The sequence below is a fragment of the Miscanthus floridulus genome, chromosome 5, assembly GCF_019320115.1.
Source record: "Miscanthus floridulus cultivar M001 chromosome 5, ASM1932011v1, whole genome shotgun sequence".
NCBI lineage: Eukaryota > Viridiplantae > Streptophyta > Magnoliopsida > Poales > Poaceae > Miscanthus > Miscanthus floridulus.
This window is the reverse complement of record NC_089584.1, coordinates 70,917,179-70,938,513: the sequence shown is the minus strand read 5'-3', so window position 1 is coordinate 70,938,513 and position 21,335 is coordinate 70,917,179. Positions and strand designations below refer to the sequence as shown.

General features: G+C 49.6%; 1 protein-coding gene across 1 annotated transcript; it reads right to left on the bottom strand.

The window, feature by feature from the left end:
* Window positions 1-269: 269 nt before the first annotated feature.
* Window positions 270-12,930, bottom strand: LOC136452318 (ATP-dependent zinc metalloprotease FTSH 5, mitochondrial). Its single transcript, XM_066452935.1, has 7 exons — window positions 12,620-12,930; window positions 11,663-11,750; window positions 11,056-11,316; window positions 9,078-9,314; window positions 8,877-9,001; window positions 1,637-2,113; window positions 270-1,560 (listed from the first exon to the last, which is right to left on the bottom strand). The coding sequence occupies exons 1-7, from the start codon at window positions 12,644-12,646 to the stop codon at window positions 643-645; spliced, it is 2,133 nt and encodes a 710-aa protein (XP_066309032.1). The 5' UTR covers window positions 12,647-12,930; the 3' UTR covers window positions 270-642.
* Window positions 12,931-21,335: the final 8,405 nt, after the last annotated feature.

Here is a 21,335-nt window from a genome sequence, read left to right as displayed (position 1 = left end):
GCCTTTGTGTGTGGCTCCGCTGGCGACATAGCGCCCCCACAGACTTGGGGGGGGGGGGGGGGGGGGGGGGGGGGGGGGGGGGGGGGGTTGAGATGTATACAGTTTTGGTAGAGCTAGTTATAGGCTTGGCGCGGTGACCACGACGTCGCCCACGGCCTGCTCCAGTGCGCTCCTTGTGCACACCACTGTATGCTGCAATACAACAACTGTTGGCCCTGTTCTACTCTTCTACAAAAAGGGATCTCATATCAGTTTGATAAGACATAACATACAACAAACGAGCATCAGAGGGGCTGATGAATCGACTCGGCAGAATGTGTTACAATTATGCTCTGTTAGGGTACAGAAGGCAGGCAGATCAAAATCTAACAATTTTTGGGGTGTAAACAACAGAAATTGTTTTCGATGTGGGTACAAAACTGATTCAAGCACCAGCCAAATGTGCCTACTACAATGCGTAATGTTTTTTGTTTCTGCTTTGCAGTGCAGGCACATGAACAGTAACTTCCATGCAATCAGTATGTTCTATTGCTGCAGCAGTTTAGCATACTACCGATAACCCTAGTCGACTGTCAATTGCTGGAACAGCTTTGCTTGTTTGGTGAAATATACACAGTGCAATCTGGTGGGGTGGTCCATGTGCTAAGATCCCATTCCAGCCACCCCCTTAGCTTTGGCTGCCGCCTGCTGTGCTGCCGCGGCTGCTGCAGCTGCTGCTGCAGCAGCTGATGCAGCTGGTGATGCGGGGGAAGCTGGTGCGGCTGGGGTCTTCTGCGGTGCTTCGATAGTATGCTCCTGTTGCTGTTTGTTATGTACCTGAGCCAATATGTTCATTATCTGAGCTCCTGTGAGAGTCTCATGCTCAAGAAGTGCGTTGGCTAGAGCATGTAGCTCTTTATTGTGTTTTGTAAGAATGGTCTTTGCATTATTATATGCATTCTCTAAGAAATTCTTCACCTCCTGCTCAATCACAAGTCTAGTTTCTGAGCTCAGGCTCTTTCCATCGTCCTCGTAGTTATAAGAAACAAGGCCGACCTGCTTGCTCATGCCATATTTAGTAACCATTGCTCTTGCCATTGCAGTTGCTTGCTGGAAGTCTGAGGACGCACCGGATGTCACCTCAGTATCCCCAAATATAAGCTCTTCTGCCACACGGCCTCCCATGCAGACATCCAATTTTGCTAGCATCTGTTTCCTTGACACACTAGTCTGGTCTTTGTCAGGGAGTTGGGCCACCATTCCTAGAGCCATCCCCCTGGGTACAATGGTAGCCTTGTGGACAGGGTGAGCTCCTTCTGTGTGGATAGCAACAAGGGCATGCCCTCCCTCATGGTATGCTGTCAACTTCCTGCATTCGTCAGAGATAACTGCTGACTTCCGCTCACTACCCATCATGATTCGGTCCTTCGCATACTCAAGATCATTCATTGTGACAGCTTTTGCACCATCCATGGCAGCCTTAAGAGCAGCAACATTTACCAAGTTAGCAAGGTCTGCACCAGAGAATCCCGGTGTTCCTCTAGCAATGATCATTAAGTCCACATCATCACTTTTCAAGATCTGCAATAAACAAATAGGATGGTAAGAGAATACAATTTCATTTGAATAACACAGTAACAAGAGTTCTCAAGATCACCTTTGACATATGGGATTCTAGAATTTGACGTCGACCTTCAACATCTGGGTTGGGAACAACAATATGACGGTCAAAACGCCCAGGTCTGACTAGGGCTTTATCTAGTGACTCAGGAAAGTTGGTTGCAGCAATGACAATTATCCCCTCGTTCTGCTTAAAGCCATCCAACTCGACAAGCAGCTGGTTCAAGGTCATCTTCATATACTGTTGATCCTTAGGATTCCGGCTCCCACCAATTGCATCTATTTCATCAATAAATATTATGCAAGGAGATCGCTTTTTTGCTGCAGCAAAAAGGTCTCGCACTCTCCGAGCTCCAACTCCCACAAACATCTCCTCAAACTCGCTTCCACTGCAAGAGAAGAAAGGAACACCAGCTTCACCAGCAATAGCCCTAGCTAGCATGGTTTTCCCAGTGCCAGGAGGGCCAACAAGCAAGACACCTTTCGGAAGTTTTCCACCAAGACGTGTGAAGCGCTGAAAACAAGAGCACAGTTTGTGAGCATCGTATGAAAAAACATATAATAAAAACGGTACCTTCATGTGTTGTCAAGACGAGATGAGCTTAATAACTCATAACAGAAATATATATACAAAATGGAGGAAACTCGAAAACTATCAAGTATCAACATGGCAAAAATATGAGCCTACAGCTTCACAAAAGCAATAGAAAGGGTAGGTCAATGATAAACTAATTAATGGCAACTTTTACTTAATCTATTCAGTAACATAAAGAACAATGTGGTTACTAATAGCAGGAAGAGTACTGCTGATAAAACGACACCAAACAGTCTAATCACTGATTTTTCACAAGTTTTGTGCAAACAAAGATATTGGTTGATGAGTCCAAAAGTAATACATGGATAAAAAAAAAGGGAGATTGAAGCATGTTAGTTTCACATCACGGCATGGTGATCATTCTTACACCCCCCCCCCCCCCCCCCCCAACCCAAAAAAACAGCAGGCGGAGGAAATATTCATCAAGTAGCATTGTTTGACTTCAAGAAATATACCATTTTTCAAGACTAATGATTTAAAAGTGTTAGAATTAATTGCTATTTACTTTTAATCACCTAGTTACTTGTGTAATCTCCTAGCTAGCTGTGCTGAGTTAATGCCCAGCTGGCCCCTTGGGGTTCGGCTGGCCTCTTGGGACTCGGCTGGCCCTTTGGGTCACCCTCCTCCTCTCTTTTTATATGTAATCTCTTCTGTAAACTCAATTCAAGGAATCTAAGCCTGTTAGGCTATTGTCTATCATGGTATCAGACTAAACCATCGATCGATCTGCTTCCGCTCCCACTCCACCCACCCCAGGCTGCTGCACGCGCCCATGGCCACCTCCAGCTCCTCCGCCATGGCTACCGCGACCAAGCTCCACGACGAAGCCCTCTCTACTGCCAAGCGCCTGGAGGATGAGGCCTCCTCTCTGCGCTCCACCAACACAGAGCGCAGCCAGCAGCTCGAGGAAGAAGCTGCCCTTCTCAAGTCCGCTGCCGCCGCCCAGGAGCGTGTCCACGCCGCCGCTGCTGCTCTTGACAACGACGCCGATCCTGAGGATGACGACGTCCACTCCGCACCGAGCATCCGGACGACGACGCCGATCCTGAGGATGACGACGTCCACTCCGCCTCCTCTGAAGCAGCGGCCATCGCCCACCTCCACACTCAAGCTGCTGCCGTCTAGAACATCAAAAACCTCATCCCTATCGTTCTTGATGTTCAATCCTCCAACTACTCCAAGTGGCGTGGCTACGTCCTCCTCCTCGGCCGTTTCGCCTTGAAGGATCACATCCTCAGCGACGACTCCCGCCCCTACGATCCGGCGTGGTCACGCATGGACTGCGTCGTCCTCTCTTGGCTTTTCAACACCATCTCCGCCAACCTCCTGGACATCATCCATGAGCACGACGGCCTCACCGCCCGGCAAGCATGGCTCGGGATTGAACAGCAGTTCCTCAACAATCGCGAGTCCCGCGCCATGCTCCTCGACGCCGAGTTTCGCACTCTCTGCCAAGGTGCCCTCTCCATCGATGACTACTGCCGCAAAATGAAGAGCATGGCGGATGCCCTCGCCGGCGAGCCCATCCAGGACCGAAATCTGGTGCTGAACGTTCTACGGGGTCTCAATGAACGTTTTCAGTTCATGTCCCAGCTCGTCACCCGCCAGAGGCCGTTCCCGTCCTTCGCCGATGTTCGTGTTGACCTCCGTTTGGCCGAGCTCAACATGGGGACGCCCTCTGCCTCTCCTTCGGCTCTCGTCGCCGCGCCCTCCATCAGGCCGCCCACTTCGTCCTCGCCTGCGCCTCCACGCCATCATCAGGCCACTGCTGGTCATCAGGCTGCTGCTGGACAGCAATCCAGTGGCAACCGCGACCGATGCCGCCGCGGCGGGCGCAGCTCTGGCGGCTCCCACAGCAGTGCACAGGGCGGGGCTGCACCAGCCACACCACAGTGGCCCTCGCTGCTCAACCCCTGGACCGGCTCTATCCACATGTGGCCAGGGTCCACCGCCGGCGGCGCCCGTGGCCCTCCACCACGCATAGTCCAGCCTGCACCTCTGCAGCAGGCTCTGGTGGCCGGCGTGCCACCGGCATACTTCGCTCCACCACCGGCTTCCGGGTCCTACTACCCGCAGCCCCCTCAGGCACCTCCTGCTTGGGCGCCCTGGACGCCCGAGGGTCTCGCTAGCGCCTTCAGCACCGTCTCCCTCACCCCACCTCCGAGTTCCTCAGATTGGGTGATCGACTCGGGCGCCTCCTCCCACATCACCGCCAACCCTGGTATGGTCACCGCTACACCATTCTCTTCCTTTCCCTCCTCCATTGTCGTAGGCAACGGGACCACCCTCCCTGTTATTGGCACCGGCTATTCTGTCCTTCCTGGACCCTTTCGCCTCGACAATGTCCTTGTAGCTCCCGACATTATCAGAAATCTCCTTTCGGTTCGAAAATTCACTACTGACAATTGTGTTTCTATCGAGTTTGACCCTCTTGGTGTTTCCGTGAAGGATCTCCGTACCCGGAACACCCTCCTCCGATGTAACAGCACGGGGCCTCTCTACACTCTTCAGCTCCCTTCATCCACCACTGGCTCCTACACCCTTGTCGCCACTCCTTCACCAACTACCTGGCATAGGCGCCTCGGTCACCCCGGCAAGGCCACTCTTTAGTCCCTTGCGCAGTCCTCCTCCATTGTCTGCAGCAAGCCTGAAGATGACTCCCTCTGCCACGCCTGTCAGCTTGGGCGTCATATTCGTCTCCCTTTTTCTATTTCGCTATCTAGAGCAGCCAAGAATTTTGATTTAATCCATTGTGACCTGTGGACATCTCCTGTTGTTAGTGTCTCTGGTTTCAAATATTATTTAGTTATTCTTGATGACTGCTCTCATTTCCTCTGGACTTTTCCCCTTCGCGCTAAGTCCGATACATTCCCCACGATTTTTAATTTCTTCGCTCATGTGTCTACCCAATTCGGCTGCACCATTAAATCAGTCCAATGTGACAACGGTCGCGAGTTTGACAACTCCGCCTCTCGTGCTTTCTTTCTTGCTCATGGCATCACTCTCCGCATGTCGTGCCCCTATACTTCCCAGCAAAACGGGAAAGCCGAGCGCATGATCCGCACTGTCAATAACATCACACGCACCCTCCTCTTCCAAGCTTCCATGCCCCCCTCTTACTGGGCTGATGCTCTAGCCACTGCCACCTATCACATCAATCGCCTTCCCACCAAAACTCTAAACATGAGCACCCCCTTTTTCGCCCTCCATGGCACCCTCCCCTCCTATCATGATCTTCGTGCCTTCGGGTGCACATGCTACCCCAACCTTTCTGCCACCACTCCTCACAAGCTTGCCCCCCGCTCCACCCTCTGTGCTTTCCTTGGTTATTCACCGGATCACAAGGGCTATCGGTGCCTCGACCTCAACACCAACCGCGTCATCATTTCTCGCCACGTTGTTTTCGACGAAACAACGTTTCCTTTTTCCCTCAGCCGGCCATCCCCTCCTCAGCAGGAACTTGATTTTCTAACTGACGACGACACCATTCCAGTGTCTCCCCTTCCTGCAGGTACACCCGGCGCTGCTGCCCCCTTCCAGTTGGTGCCTCTGGTACCATCTCTGGCACGCGCAGGCACGCCGGCGTCCAGGGCCCCGGTGCTGCCAGCGCCCTCCACCCCGGCACCACCGGCTTTGTCCCGGGGGTCCCCGGCATCCTCTGTACAGGCGCCCCCTATACAGGCGCCGGCTCCACCCGTCGTCCACGTCTACAGCCGGCGCGCTCCCCCCCGGTGATTGCGCCTCAGAAGCCGCCTATTATTCATGTCTACAGCAGGCGTGCTCCTGCTCCTGCCCCGCCACCCGAGCGCCCGGCAGGAGCGCCTCCTCGACGTTCCAGCATGGTCCCCTCTCCACCTCGCTATGTCAAGAGCGATCCTCCGGTTCCTGCTGGTGCTGTTTCCATTCCGCCGGTCGCCAACTCCCACGGCATGGCGACCCGTGGAAAAACAGGCTACCGGCAGCCTCGCCTCGCCCTGCATACCGAGGCCTTGTCTCCCCTACCGCGGTCCTGTCGAGATGCCCTTGCTGATCCTCATTGGCGCCAGGCCATGGAAGATGAATATGCGGCTCTTCAGGACAACCACACCTGGGACCTCGTCCCCCGCCCCACCAACGCCAATATTGTTACTGGAAAATGGATTTTCAAACACAAGTTCCATGCCGATGGCTCATTGGAGAGATACAAGGCTCGTTGGGTACTTCGGGGATTCACTCAACGCCCCGGTGTTGATTATGATGAAACTTTCAGCCCGGTTGTCAAGCCAGTCACTGTTCGGACAGTCATCACGGTGGCACACTCCAGGGATTGGCCGATTCATCAACTTGACGTGAAGAACGCTTTCCTCCACGGGACTCTTTCAGAAACAGTATACTGCTCTCAGCCTACTGGGTTCGTTGATCCTACACTTCTAGATCATGTCTGTAGACTCAACAAATCCCTCTACGGCTTGAAGCAAGCCCCGCGGGCCTGGTACAGCCGCTTTGCCTCCTTTTCTGATCTCTCTGGGGTTCACTGAAGCCAAGTCAGACACATCTCTCTTCATATTCAGCCGTGGCACCGAGACAGTCTACTTGCTCTTATATGTGGATGACATTGTCCTTACGGCTTCATCTCAACAACTCCTTCACCGTGTCATTGCTGCTAAAGTTGAGCATGCAGCCCGCGGGCCGAAGGCCCGATACGGAGCACGATTTTTTGGCCCGGCCCAAGCACGACACGGCCCGGTCCTCACCCGTGCCCGGGCTGGCCCGAAGCCCGTAACAGGCCGTGCTTGGGCCGTCACCTCAGCCCGCCGGACGGCACGGCACGGCCCGCATTTTAGTGGCCGGCCCGGTGCCCACCTTGGCCTGCTAAGAGCCCAAGAGGCTATAACCCTAGCTTCCAATCCTTTTCCCAATCCCCCTCCCGGCAGCCGGCACCCCCACGCCACGCCCGCACTCACCACTTCCCCTCCTGACGCGCCGCATTCGCGCGCGGAGTCGCGGCCTCCCTACGACGCACCCCCTCGACCCTCACTCACCGCTCTTCTTCTGCGGGACATCGCGTCCGCACCGTCGCGCGACGCCCGCCCTTCGCGGCTTCGACCCCACCTCCGACGCCTAGCGGCTCCCTCGAGCAGCGGCGGCGTCAAGCGCAACAGCGACCGGATCTAGGGGCGAGCAACCGAGCACCGGGTCGACCTCCTCCACGCCTCCTCCATGGAGCTTGTTGTTCGCTGCCACCTCCATGCCCCCATGCAGACATAGGCGCCGGCCACCTCCGCCTCCACAGCTCCACGCCACAACACTCCCCCCTCTCTCTCTTACCGGGCCGCGGGCCGCCCGACCTGCTAAAAGGGCCCCGTGCTCTTTGGGCTGGCACGGCCCGAAAATCGGCCCACGTGCCGTGCCTGGGCCGTCAGCGAGGCACGATGTCCTGTGGAGGCACGGCACGGCGGCACGACGGGCCATACGGGCCTGTGCCCTATCGGGCCATGCCTAGCACGGGCCCATGCCGGGCCGGGCCGTGCCGGCCCGTTGCTCAAGTTTAATTGCTGCTCTGAAAAAGGAGTTCGCCATGAAAGATCTTGGACCCCTACATCACTTCCTTAGCGTTGCAGTTCAGCGCCACAGGGATTCTGTTCTCCTTTCACAGCGTCAGTACACTCTGGACATACTTGCTCGCCATGGCATGAGTGACTGCAAGCCTTGCTCCACTCCAGTTGACACTTGTGCAAAGGTACCAGCTGATGCCGGCCCGTCTGTTGCTGATCCCACTGCTTATCGCAGCCTTGTGGGTGCCCTCCAGTACCTCACCTTCACCAGGCCCGACATTGCCTATGCCGTCCAACAAGTGTGCCTTCATATGCATGCTCCGCGGGAAACTCACCTTGTTGCTGCCAAGCAGATCCTTCGCTATCTTCAGGGCACCCTCAGCCATGGTCTAGTCATTCCTCGAACAGCCCCAACACAGCTCCGTGTCTACACCGACGCTGATTGGGCCGGCTGCCCGGACACCCGCCGCTCCACCTCCGGCTACGCCGTCTTCCTCGGAGGCAGCCTGGTCTCCAGGTCCTCCAAGCGGCAACCCACTGTCTCCCAGTCCAGCGCCGAGGCAGAGTACCGGGCTGTTGCCAACGGCGTCGCTGAAGCCACTTGGTTGCGGCAACTGCTCCAGGAACTTCACCATCCCCTGGACTCCGCATGCCTCATCTACTGCGACAATGTCAGCGCCTGCTACCTCTCCACCAACCCCGTTCAACATCAGCGCACCAAGCACGTGGAAATCGACCTTCACTTCGTCCGTGAACGTGTCGCCATGGGTGCAGTCCGGGTTCTTCATGTGCCCACCACGTCGCAATTCGCCGATGTCTTCACCAAGGGGCTCCCTTCCTCTGTCTTCATGGATTTTCGCTCCAATCTAAACGTTCGCTCCACCGACGATCTGACTGCGGGGTGGTGTTAGAATTAATTGCTATTTACTTTTAATCACCTAGTTACTTGTGTAATCTTCTAGCTTTAATCTCCTAGCTAGCTGTGCTGAGTTAATGCCCAGCTGGCCCCTTGGGGTTCGCCTGGCCTCTTGGGACTCGGCTGGCCCTTTGGGTCACCCTCCTCCTCTCTTTTTATATGTAATCTCTTCTGTAAACTCAATTCAAGGAATCTAAGCCTGTTAGGCTATTGTCTATCAAAAAGGTTTTACCTTGGGATCTCGAAGATAATGAACTATTTCTTCAAGTTCAGATTTTGCTTCATCAACACCCTTTACATCACTGAATTTTGTACTAGATTCCATGCTTGGTTGAACCTCTTCATTCAGACCAAGGCCTACATTCAATTCATAAATGGTTAATGGGCTGACGTTCAATTCAGAATTTAATACAGATCTTCCACAAAATCAAACCTTTGCTGATTCCTCTATCCTCGATGAGAGCACCGATGCCCGAAATAAGAAGGAAAGTTAGTGCAATGCTTCGGAAGGTACGCCAAAGCTGATCCTTAAATTGACCTGTTTCTGCTGTGACCATGTGAATAGGTGCATTTGCAGTGCCAAGAGCTCCAACTTTTGTCACTTGACCAGCATCGATTAATGCTGGAATGCTACTTAAGCTTTCTTCCCCCCTTGTCGAGGAAGCAACACCTGTACAGAAAATTCATAAGTAGAGTTTTTAAGTCATGTGAAACAAAGGATAAGGCATTATCAACTTAAGGAATGCTACCCAGGCTTCACTATAGGAATTTGAACTACAGATTCATATACACAGAAGATTAGGATAAGTTTAGCCAAGAGCACAAAAATAAAGTATTATAGAGAGAGCAGATTTCCTTGAATTAGTACTCTAAAAATCTAATGTGTTTGCCTGCATATATAGTATAAAGCAGCAATAAGTGGTTTAAGATTACCATTACTCTCACAATTCTCATTTTAGTAAAATTCAATGTCCAAGAATTTGATAACACGTACAAAACTAGAGATCTCTCTCCAATTACTAAAGAGATTAGTGTTTCAGTCATCCGTCCAACACATGCACCAAATCTGAGTGTTTCTGTTGTCTCAGGCACCAAAAGCAGTTGGAGTTCAACATGGACGATGCGGTCTGCAAGCTGGAGTCATACATGACGCCTAGCTTCATCTACAATTCTAATCCACACGTTGGGAAGAGAGAAGACTCTCGATGCGATGCGTGTTCTTTGGCAGACTCGCTTACACCTCAAATTAACTCTGATTGTTTTTATTCGGTGCTACGTACAAAGCAAGCACGGACAGTGGATGAATTCATGAAGGATGAGCTACCTATTTATTAGGTTATTAGTTTTCAATCTCCTCTCATCACTGAATGCTGAGCCCACCATCAACCAATTCACACACCACGCAAGTCCATCTCACCCCTCCTCACATTCGGCTGGTGCTGCAGCAGGCCAGGCCCCACGGCACTGTCCTGCACGCAGACAGCAGAGCTGGTGCTCACTGAGTCAATGAGCAGGCAGGCATGTGAGCCAGCAGCTGTGACAGTCATGAACTGCATGTGCCAGGCAGCAGCAGCAGCAAAGCTGGCAGCCGGATGTGCCTGGTGAGGCTGCCAGTGCCTCCGGGCCATAAGCATGGGTGATGTTTTTCACGGCCACTAGGATTAGTAGACAGCTGCAGCAGGCTTGTTGTTTTGGCGCGTGGGTGGAAACAGGCAGTAGCATGCATGCTACGCAAGCCCTAAGTTAGAGCCAGGAAGATGGAATAAAGGTGCAGAGGTGTTTTTTGGGCTCCATGGTATCAGGCCATGTAAAACAATTCCGTGCGTTCCTAATAAAAATAATTAAAAAGACAGAGCAAACCCACAGAAACCAATCACAGGTTTGTTTCCCTGCACCCTCTCCTTTCTAATCAGCCGCGCTGCCACAGGTCCCCTTCCTGGCTCCAAAAAGGATATCTGCTACCACATCTCCTTCTCAAAAACGGGTGCTACTGGCAAACGCTGCCGTTGCAACACGTCATGAGAATGGCGTCATGCACAACCAGGATGTGCTAAGTTTTCAAGGCCCTTCACCCGTAGCAAAGCACAGCCATATTTACTAGTCACTACAGTAGAGCATAAAGTTTTCTTTGACAGAGCATCTAATGCCATGGAAGACGAATATGTATGCATTTGTTAACTGCTGTGATTTATTCATAGGGACAGAAAATAATTTGTATACAAGACATAGGCATCAAAACCTACTAGCAGGGCATTGGATGTATCCATAATATATGAACGCAGCCACTATACATGTGTTTTTCAAGTGATGCTACAGCTAGAAAAATAAACAGTAGCTGCATTGCACACAGAATGTAGCAGAATGCAAAAACTTAGCCATGAAATAAAGGAAATGTCTTACGACTTTGGTACCTCTCTGCAGTGTTTTAAGCAAGGCACTCTCGTCCAGCCTATCAACCCTTACAAGAGCTTTTACATACTCTGAAAGTGCTGCAGGATTAGAATGTAATGAAGGTTGGCTTTCAAATATTTGTATGACACGCTCTGGGTCACTTCTGTAGATCTCTTTAAGCAGAGAAGTTTCACTTGGTGATTCTAGGTCTCGCACCCGGCGTGCAAGGCTACCAATGTAACTTGACTGGTTCCTCTCTTGTAAATTTCTAATTCTGGCACCTGCGGTGAGCAACAAGACAATATAGATGTCAAACAAAAAGTGGGAACACATTTTAGTATTAGAAGACTGGTACTGAATAGTGACACTGCATTGAAGAAAGTCGTATACTGTATAACAGATGCATGATCGCCATCACAAACAACTTTAGTGAGTAAAGGAAAATAAAGGATAGAGAGAGATATAAGGTGTGAAATTTTGGACAGCAAATGATATGGAAACTCCTACATTGAGCATGGTAGCTTTGGTAAGATGCAAATGTCCCACAGTTAGGCAGCAACATATTAATAGAGTAATTGGAAACAGATGCCCATTGATTTCTGCACTAATTCATTCACCTCAGTGTACCTGCAGTGATGTCACTTCGAAGAGCGCCCAAAGGGGAGGAAGCAACTAGTTCATTATAGATTGCTTTTGTTGGTCGATGCCTAGCAATCTGCAACAGAACAACACACACACACACATACAAAACTGGATCAGCTAAAGCAACTAACATTCATATGTATACATACATCAACATGGATAGAACACAATAATATTGCAGAGCAGATTATTTGATTACAGAATTGTTACAGAACATCTCAATGTTCATTTTATTCAAAAGGACTTGCCATGAATTTTTAGTTCTGCTCTTCCTAAGAATTAGCTTCACGAGACACAAAATGACAATATAGCAGTGCAGATTATTCAATTGTGATCAACAATTGTTATAGAACATCTCTATATTCATTATTTAAATGGACTTGCAATCAGTTTTTAGTTCTTATTGTTCCGTCCTAAGAATTAGCTTCACTAGACACAGAACGACAAGTTGACAATATAGCAGAGCTGATTGCGAGCAACAATTGTTACAGTAGATCTCAATATCCATCATTCAAATGGATCAATTTTTAGTTATTATTACTGTTCTGTCCTAACAAATAGTGTCCCAGGACACAGAACAACACACTAGATGACATCTGGACTTAAATCTAGAGTTTCCTGTAAATTCTCATACAGATACAAGCTAAACTAAAAGAAGTTATTCTTTCTATTACTAGCGGAAAGTAGTAACGGTTACAAAACGCAAACTGGATCATTGTTTGGCCAAAATTAGTAGCCAGCAGAGACGTCCCCACAGGCAGCTCCCAAGATAGCCATGTATACCAACAAGATATACGCAGACGTTGTTCGTATCCGCAGAGCCCCAACAACGCAGCCCCCAATCCCGCACAGACACCCAAGATCGAAGATTTGAGGCCACCGCCGTATCTCCGTACAACAATAAAGCGCGGCAACGAAGAAAAGATCAGGCAGGAGTCTCACCTGGGTGAGGACGCGCCGCCACGCCATGGGCCCGAATCCCTAGCCCTGAGCCGCTCGGCCCAGCGAGATCCCGAAGAAGAAGCGCCCACGCGGTCGGGGCGGACGAACGATCCCAACGGAAACGAGCCTCGGAACCGCGCGGCGGGGGAGGCGGGATTAGAGGTGGTCGGTGGCGGCGCGGTTGAGGCGGGCGCGGGGATGAGCGGATGTAGGCGGCGGGGGCTCAGATCACGCGCAAGCAGTCGAGGGTGGACACAGGACAGGAGATGTGAAGGAGAGGAAGACGAGAACTCCCCCGATTTTTTCTCTTTTCTTTTCTTTTACCCCTCGGAGACGGAGTCTCTAGTAGAATAAAAATATTCAAATAATAAAGTGCTACTAGTATTTTGATTTTATTTTTGAGGTCGAGGTGGAATAAATTGCCTTTTTATCTGAAGTTAAGCATTTTCTTTAGACCATGACAATGGGCCGGGCCGCTTTAGTTGAGTCCCCAAATCAAATATAGTAAGCAATTTTCTTTAGACGAAGACCATGGGCCGGGCCCCTTTAGTTGAGTCCCCAAATCGAATGCAAATGTTTGGAATCAGAGTCGTCGAAGATTGGGGAGCACAGTCACTAGTGCCGTATCAGATATTGGACCGATGAAGCTTTTGGTTTACGGTTTGATTGATATCTTTCTTCCAAAAATAAATGTATTAGACAAACACTTGTCTGTATAGTCCCTATTTAGGAAGTTTTTGGCAGCTCACGGAGGTGCCCGAGCTAGCCTCCTGTAGCTCCCATCGTAAACTTCTAAAACTCCTATCATCAAACAGCTTGAGTGGCAAAACCAACCCATGCCTCGGACCACATCAAGTCGGGTAGGCCACGCCACCATAGGCGGAGCTTCATTGGGGCCATGGTGGGCCATGCCTACCCCCTCATTTTTTCAATTTTACATAGGATACTATAGATACATGTATGTATATTTTGCTAATGAATTTTTATAATGGCCACCCTAACGTCCCTAAATAATATATATTTTCTTGTTGGTCCCTTCTGCGACATTCTCATCCTCTCTCAACTTCTTAATATAGGCACATTCAGTCCACCCATATAAGTTGAGTCAACAACCAATCAAAATACTATATGAGATTAAAACTATAATGCACATGATATTTAATACGGGCCTTAGGGTCTATTTGATTTACTTGAATTAAAATAGGCCAAGCCCAGTATTAAATTCAATCACCACCAAATTCTAAGACGTATGTTAAATAGTCTCAAATCCACACTTATTTGATATACTAGGGTTTCGATGGAAACTGTTAGGTTGAACATCCACATAGAATATAGGTTATATTCATTTACAGCTGGACAATAGACTATGCCTTGAATTGATAGTTTTGTTCAAGTGAGTTTTATCGAAGTTCTTTTCTGGCATTAAGCTACTATAAGCATCCCCTCTGGTTAAAGCATGTAAGTCATACTTAGAGATTACCCATATCTCATAGACTGTAACTAGTAGTCGAACTCATATAGGTGTGTTCCTTCTAAGATGTTTTGTAGGACATCTCCGCTTAAACAAGTCACTCGGATCATATTAGGAGAAACGTGCATCTCAAATGATATGGACCTTATTATAAAGGGTCTCTCCATCACAGTCAATCCACTAGCTTGTTGTATCATCCTACTTCACATGATCTCTAATCACATAGAACAGGTTACCACTATGTAATGACTTCACGTGGGTCTCAAGCCCATCTCCATCGATGCACCATCTATCACATTACGTGATGAACCCTTAATGAATTGATCCACTAGATTTTTAGATATGAATATGTGAGTTTCTTGATACTTTTTGACCGCCTCTTTACATGTATTGTTGACTTCATGTTACCCTTACAACCGTTAGCTTCTGATTATCGAAGTTCATAGAAATAGTCGATATAGGTTTTTCAACTACCGATAAATCTATAAGGAGTTCATGAAGCCATTCAATCTCAACAGTGGCGATATCTAATGTTGTGAGTTCTGCTTCCATTATTGACCTTATTAAGATGGTCTACTTGCTAGAGTTCTATGAAACAACGCCACCTCTAAGTGAGAACACATATCCACTCATGGCATAAATCTCATCATTATCAGATATCTAATTTGCATCACAATAACCCTCAAGTACCCTCAGGTAGCTGGTATAGTGAATACCATAGCTCATAATCCCTTTTAGATAGTGTAATGCCCTCTCAGGGGCATGCTAATGATCCTCTCCTAAATTTTAAAAAAAAATTAGTTGAGTTTGCTCACAACCGAGATGTCAGATCTCGTTGCACTTGCTAAATAAACAAGAGAGTTGATGATTTAAGAGTATCTCAATTGTTCCCGTGCTATTCCTTGATTTTCCATTAATAGCCCACTTGGGTCATAAGGGGTTGCAGCAAGTTTGCAATCACTATATCCAAAGCAACTCATCACCTTTTCTATATAATGGGGACTGCACAAGTGTTGCCCCACAATTTCCTTCTATAAGTAGCTTTATGTTAAGAATAACATCAGTTTCTTCCAAATCTTTCATTTCAAGCACTACTAGGAATATCCACTGTTGATGAAATATGATCGGCAGTCTACCTAGGGGTATACCCAAGGTAGTAGATTATCGGCAGACAGATACGCAAGCTATAAACAAGATGGTGACGCAAGACAGACACGAGGTTTTATCCAGGTTCGGCCACCAAGAAGGCGTAATACCTACGTCCTGTGTCCGATTTGTATTGCTATATGTTAATGAGAGATGTTTTTAGAGGGGTCCCCTACCCGCCTTATATAGTCTAGAGGGTAGGGTTATAGATCTAGAAACTAATCCTAGCCAGTTACAATTGCCATATGTGGCCGAATAAGGATTCCTATTCTAACCGACCAAGATCTTGCTTGATCGCCAAATCCGCCTTGACTCCTTGCGCGGGACTCCAATTAGGTTGGCTGGGCCGTGCGTCATCTTTTGGTGGACCGGACCCACTGATCTGGGCCGGTCCAAGCCTATCTATAAGGGTATAGGGGTTAATACCCCCACAGCTAGTCCCCGAGCACCATGTATTATGCTGCGACACGCCATTTTAACCTTCTCCGACAAGTAAGGCTTGAGTCCTTGACATCTCTGACCACCGTTGTCGCCGGAGAAGTAGGTTGTCCGAAGAATGTATGGTGCTTTTAAGAAAAAAGAAAAAGATTTCCATCCTGTGAAGTGTGCCCACTTGTATTTCTGAAAAGAAATGTAAGTGAATCTTGAAGCGTAGCATCCTTGATCATCAGAGGTGTAGTGGTCGAAAAGCAAACACATTCAACGCAAGGTGAAGTGTGCCCACTTAGTCCCTGAGCCTAGCAGTAGGTGACGTAGGCACGTGGTGCCAGGGTCTAAAAAGAATTCCCAGTTAAGTTGAGAGCCCAATTGTCGTACAGGCAATACGAGATGCATCGGTAGGTGCATCGTATCGATGTAGTCCCCGGGCTTGCTGGAAGGCGAAGTATGAGCCTTGTAGCAAGGTTTAAATAAATGTCTCTCAACTGTATGTGAGTACAAATCACATGTAGCCGAGAAGAACAATATTCGAGCAGTGGTCGGTACAGTCCCCGAGCACGATAGTAATCCTTACAACCAGTCAAACCATAAGGGTCGATTGAATAAACACATTCACCGCAAGGTGAAGTGTGCCCACTTAGTCCCTGAGCCTGGTAGTAGGTGACGTAGGCACATGGTGCCAGGGTCTAAAAAAGAATTGCTATTGAAGTTAAGAATCCAATAGTCGTGCAGGCGATAAGAGATGCACCGGCAGGTGCATCGTACCGATGTAGTCCCCGAGCTTGCTGGAAGACGAAGTATGAGCCTTGTAGCAAGGTCTAAATAAATGTCTCTCAACTGTATGTGAGTACAAATCACATGTAGCCGAGGAAAGCGATCTCCGAGCAGTGGTCGGGACAGTACCCGAGCACATTAGTAGTCGTAGCAGTCCCCGAGCACGGTAGTGGTCGGAGCAGTCCCCGAGCACGGCAGTGGTCTAGGCAGTCCCCGAGCACGTCAGTGGTCTGGGCAGTCCCCGATCACGTCAGTGGTCTGGACAGTCCTAGATTACGGCAGTGGTCTGGTCCTTCCTTGAGCACAAAACATGCAGCAAAAAAATGAACGCCGCTTGTATTATTATTTGGTGTATTTATTTATCTCCTTACTCTGTCAAGTCCAATCTGACACGTCTGGTCAAAAAAGCAGACGGGTATAGCACGTCACTCTGTCTTCTTACTCTTTCTGGCAAACAGTCGCTTGGCACCTGTATGAAGGTGTGTCAGTGTGGGCCCTCTCACACTATCAACGAAGAGGCGTGTACACTGATAACGAAGGGGCGCGTTTATTAGCGTAGATCTCGAGGTTGTGAAAACAACCGTCTGCGGCGCGTGCGCATGTCTCCCAAGAATCTTGAGCGGACAAAACGATGGAGCTCTTGGTTATTTATAATATAGAACTGGGAAGTTACTTTTTATCGATCCCCATTATCATTCGCCGCCGCAACCTTCATCTTCCTCTTGTCGAACCCTATTCCTCTGAAAATCATCACCAATCCCCCCCTCCACCGCATCCACCCCTTTAGCAAGGGTAGATTAATGGCGAAGAGAGATGCCTAGAAGAAAGGCGGAGTCATGGCGAAGGAGTGGTGGAAGTCAAGGAGCAATGAGCAGACCATTGAAGACCTCGTCACCATGGGAGTGCTCCACAACAAGGCACTCACGGGATGGCGTGTGCCGGAAGGAGAAAGCTTCCTCGATCCACAACTAGGTGAGATTGTGGTTTTTGAGGATTTCTTCAAGCGGGGTTTTGGGGTTCCAGTGCACCCTTTCCTTCAGGGTCTCTGCTTGTATTACGAGATTGGGATTTGCAATCTGCATCCCAACTCGATTCTTCTTGTCTCCACCTTCATCCATCTTTGCGAGGCCTATGGTGGCTTCCAGCCCCATTTCGACCTCTTTCGCCATCTGTTCTATCTGTGGAAGAAAGGGAGCGGCGGCTCGAAGATAGCCGGAGGCGTATACCTCAATCTGTGTGATGGTATGAAGGCCTAGTACTTGCACTGCCCCTGGAACACCTCACTGGATGAATGGTACAAGAAGTGGTTCTACATCCACGAAGAGCCAAACACGATCACCCTGTGCAACATGGGGTTGATTTTGGAGAAGAAGAACAGCTGGTCGGAGAAGCCTGAACACTTGGAGTAGATTGCAGAACTGCTCGAGATGATCCCATGGGGAAAGCTGGATGGTCCAAGTGTGGTCGAGAACTTCATCAGCCAAAGGATCCAGCCCTGCCAGAAGAGGGTACATCCTGGGTACGAATACCAGGGGGGCGCAGATCCAACAAGGACCGGGAAAGAGGCGCTTGACAAGATCGAAGTCAAGGCCAAGATTGGGGAGCTATTCAACTTAGCTGATCCCAACTATGTCAGGTTAAGCGACATCGAGCACGCCTTCAAGCTGGCCCGGCCTCCCCCAAAGGTAAATGATACTTCCTTGTACCTGTAGAGTTATGTTGTAACAAAATTTGACTATGTTGTCACCTATATGTTTCCCAGAGTAATGGTCATAACTGGGTAGCAGTGTTCGTGTCTCCACCCCCTGGTGTGGATTGGCCGCAAGTTGCCGGCCCAACCGCCCAGACCAGTGCCAGGACCAAAGACATCCACTGGGCGGCACTCGAGGTTGGGGAGGAGGCAATGGCCAGGGCTGCTGGCAAGCGGCCGGTGGCCAACAAACGTCGTCAGGCCATCTTCCCTCTTTTAGATGATGAAACAGAGGATGCGGACATCTTCCGACTCGTCCCCCGAAAGAGGACAAGACAAATGGAGTCGACGGAGCAGGGTGGCTCCTCTGTGCCAGCAGGGATCACATCACCGACCACTGTAACACAGAGGACAAGCGGAGAAAGGGTCGAGCACCAAACCCCGGCGCCAGTACTGGTCGTGGAAAAAGACCCGGTGGAACCTGCCGAGCACGTGGAGCAGGTGTGGTCGAAAAGATGCTCCTTTGCCACGTCATTCCGTGCTTCCAAGTTGTAAGTATCTGTAACCTTGATGTAATTTGTATTGAATACTATTGTCTTCTGAACTTTTCTTTGGTATATTAGGTCGGTGTCCACTGAAAATCCTAACCAGCTAGCCGGGTGTGGTATGGCTTCGCCAGTACTAGCAGAAAGAACTGCTCAGCAGCCGGCTGTGGAGGAACCTGTAGAAGAAATTCCACCGGAACCTCAGCAGACGAGCGCCCAGACGACAGTCCCCGAGCAGCTAGTCGAGAGGAGAGCTAAGCCAAGTACAAGTGCTCCGAGCACTAACCCTGCTGAGGTGGATACCTTGGCGCCAAGGGAACCAGACTAAGCCGAGGAGCAGCAGCCGGAGGTGGCACAGAGCACGCTTGCCGATGCTACGACTCGTGGGAAAGCCATAGTGGTCGCAGAGACTACAGACTCCAGACCAGCGTCGCCCCCTAAACAAGAGGCCAAAGAGGATGAAGTAGAAGAGGTCCTGGGCCGTCCCTAAGACAAGTGACAACATGTATATGTGTCGCGCTGGTGGAACGACGAGTGGGTTATGCATGAGGAAATCCTGGAGGTCGAAGAGACCCTAAAAGTTGAACGAGCGGCAAAACGTCTGGTGATAGGAGTTCAGGTATGTTTGGCTTGACCACTTGACCCTGCTATGTAGTCGAACTGTCTAACTTAGCTTGTTTATATGCAGGACTTGATGAAGACCGCAAAGTACCAAAAGAGGTGCTTCGACCAGATTGAGGGAATCACGGCGAACAATAGAGAACTGGTGGCTGAGGTGGAATGCTTGCGCCGCCAACTTGAAGCCACCGACCAGGAGAGGACAGAGCAAGAGGCACAGAACTAGAACCTAGTCGGCCCGCTCAATAACAAAGAGCAGGAAAAAACAAGTAAGTTTTCATTTTATCATAGCAAGTGCATGACACGTGTTGTTGCATTGTTGGTAGTAACAACTGTAGTGTAGGCTTAGAAGCTGAAGTAACCCGCCTCCAAGAGGAGAATAGCCGTGTGACCGTCGAGTGTGGTCGCCTGAAGGAGGACAACGAGAAACTGGCGTGCAACCAGTCTCAACTCTAGGACCGCACAACCAAGATGAAGGAGGAACTGAGAAGTAAGTATTCCAGACCACCTTTCTCATTCTATTGCCCGCCTTATCTTGTCGTGCCATTACATTTGATGTCTTGTACGATTTGTAGTTTTAAAAGTCAATGCCAAGAAACATCTAGAAACCGTGATGAAAGAGTGTGATGGCTGGAAGGCACGATGCCTAGAGGCCACCGAGGATCAGGACACATGGAAGAACCAGTGCCAGGAAGTGGCAACTAGCATTTTGCCCGTCCTTGACCTTATCGACCCGATGCTCATAGAGGAAGAGCTAAGGATGCCCCAGCTCGGACTGGTCGAGAGATGCAGAAAAGCATGGGGATGGTTCCAAGAGTTTGTGAAGGAGGCGGGTGAGTACATGGGTGCCCATGTGCTAAGTATGGTGCGTGCCCACTATCCCCTAATCGATCTCAAGCACCTGGAGGCTGGATACCCAAAGGAGGTAGACCTAGACAAGGCGGAGGAGCTTCAGATGGCCCAGCTGGACTTGTCGTTAAAGATAATTGGCGACATTAACCTGTGTGGAGGTGGGACGGCACCTGTACAGGGTATGCCATCGACAAGTCAGCTGGAAACACCATCAGTTGCAAGCCAAATGATGAAGCCTACGGTCTCGACCAGCCAAGCATCGACGGGGCCATCCCCTTCAGCTCGACCAGCACAAGAGTCCCCGAGACTCGAGTAGGATATCGAAAGTAGCGAGCAGTAGGTGCCACACGCCCCGACCAGCCAATGTAATAGGCTTAGAGCTGTAGAAGGAGGACATAGTTGTGTTATTGTAAACATAGGCCTCTTTAGGCAAGCTTGTAATAACGTAACTGTATATCATCATAAGCTTATTTGGTTTGTATAAAACGTATTTAAGCTTGAGACTCATGTTGGTGTAACTAAGTGAGAATATGTTAACGTTCTGTTTAGTTGTACCATTTTGCTCGACACATCATCCCAAAAAGTTTGTGCGGCCCTAGTTTGGCATGTGGTCGGAGTGTGAGGTGCGTGACCTGTGCACACGTAGACGCGGACAAGTCAAACCAAGGAGGACCTGCCAATCACCCGTAACGTAGAGAGCGGATCCCATGCATGCGTTGGGAGGAACCGAAGACAGGGCCTACTCCGAAAACCGTAGAAGGAGTGGTGGTCGGCTTTTACTAGCTAAGTTAGAATAACCATAAAATTCGAAGTGACACATTAGAGTGGTCGGAGAAATCATAATAGCTTTATTGAAGTAAATCGAAAGTACATGAGGAGTACATATCTCAGTAGTTAAGCATAGAAATGTCTAAGCTTGTCGATATGCCATGAGTTTGGTACATCCGTACCATCCAGGTGAGCTAACCTGTAAGACGTTGGTCGTGTGACTTCCTTGATCATGAAGGGCCCCTCCCAAGGGGTTGCGAGTTTATGGACACCAGCCTAGTTTGTCTTCCACTTCAGGACCAGGTCCCCGACCACAAAGAACCACTCTTTAACGTTCTTGTTGTAGTACCTGTGCAAAACAGCAAGGTATTTGGCCATACGCACACAAGAATCGAGCTGCTTCTCTTCTGCGCT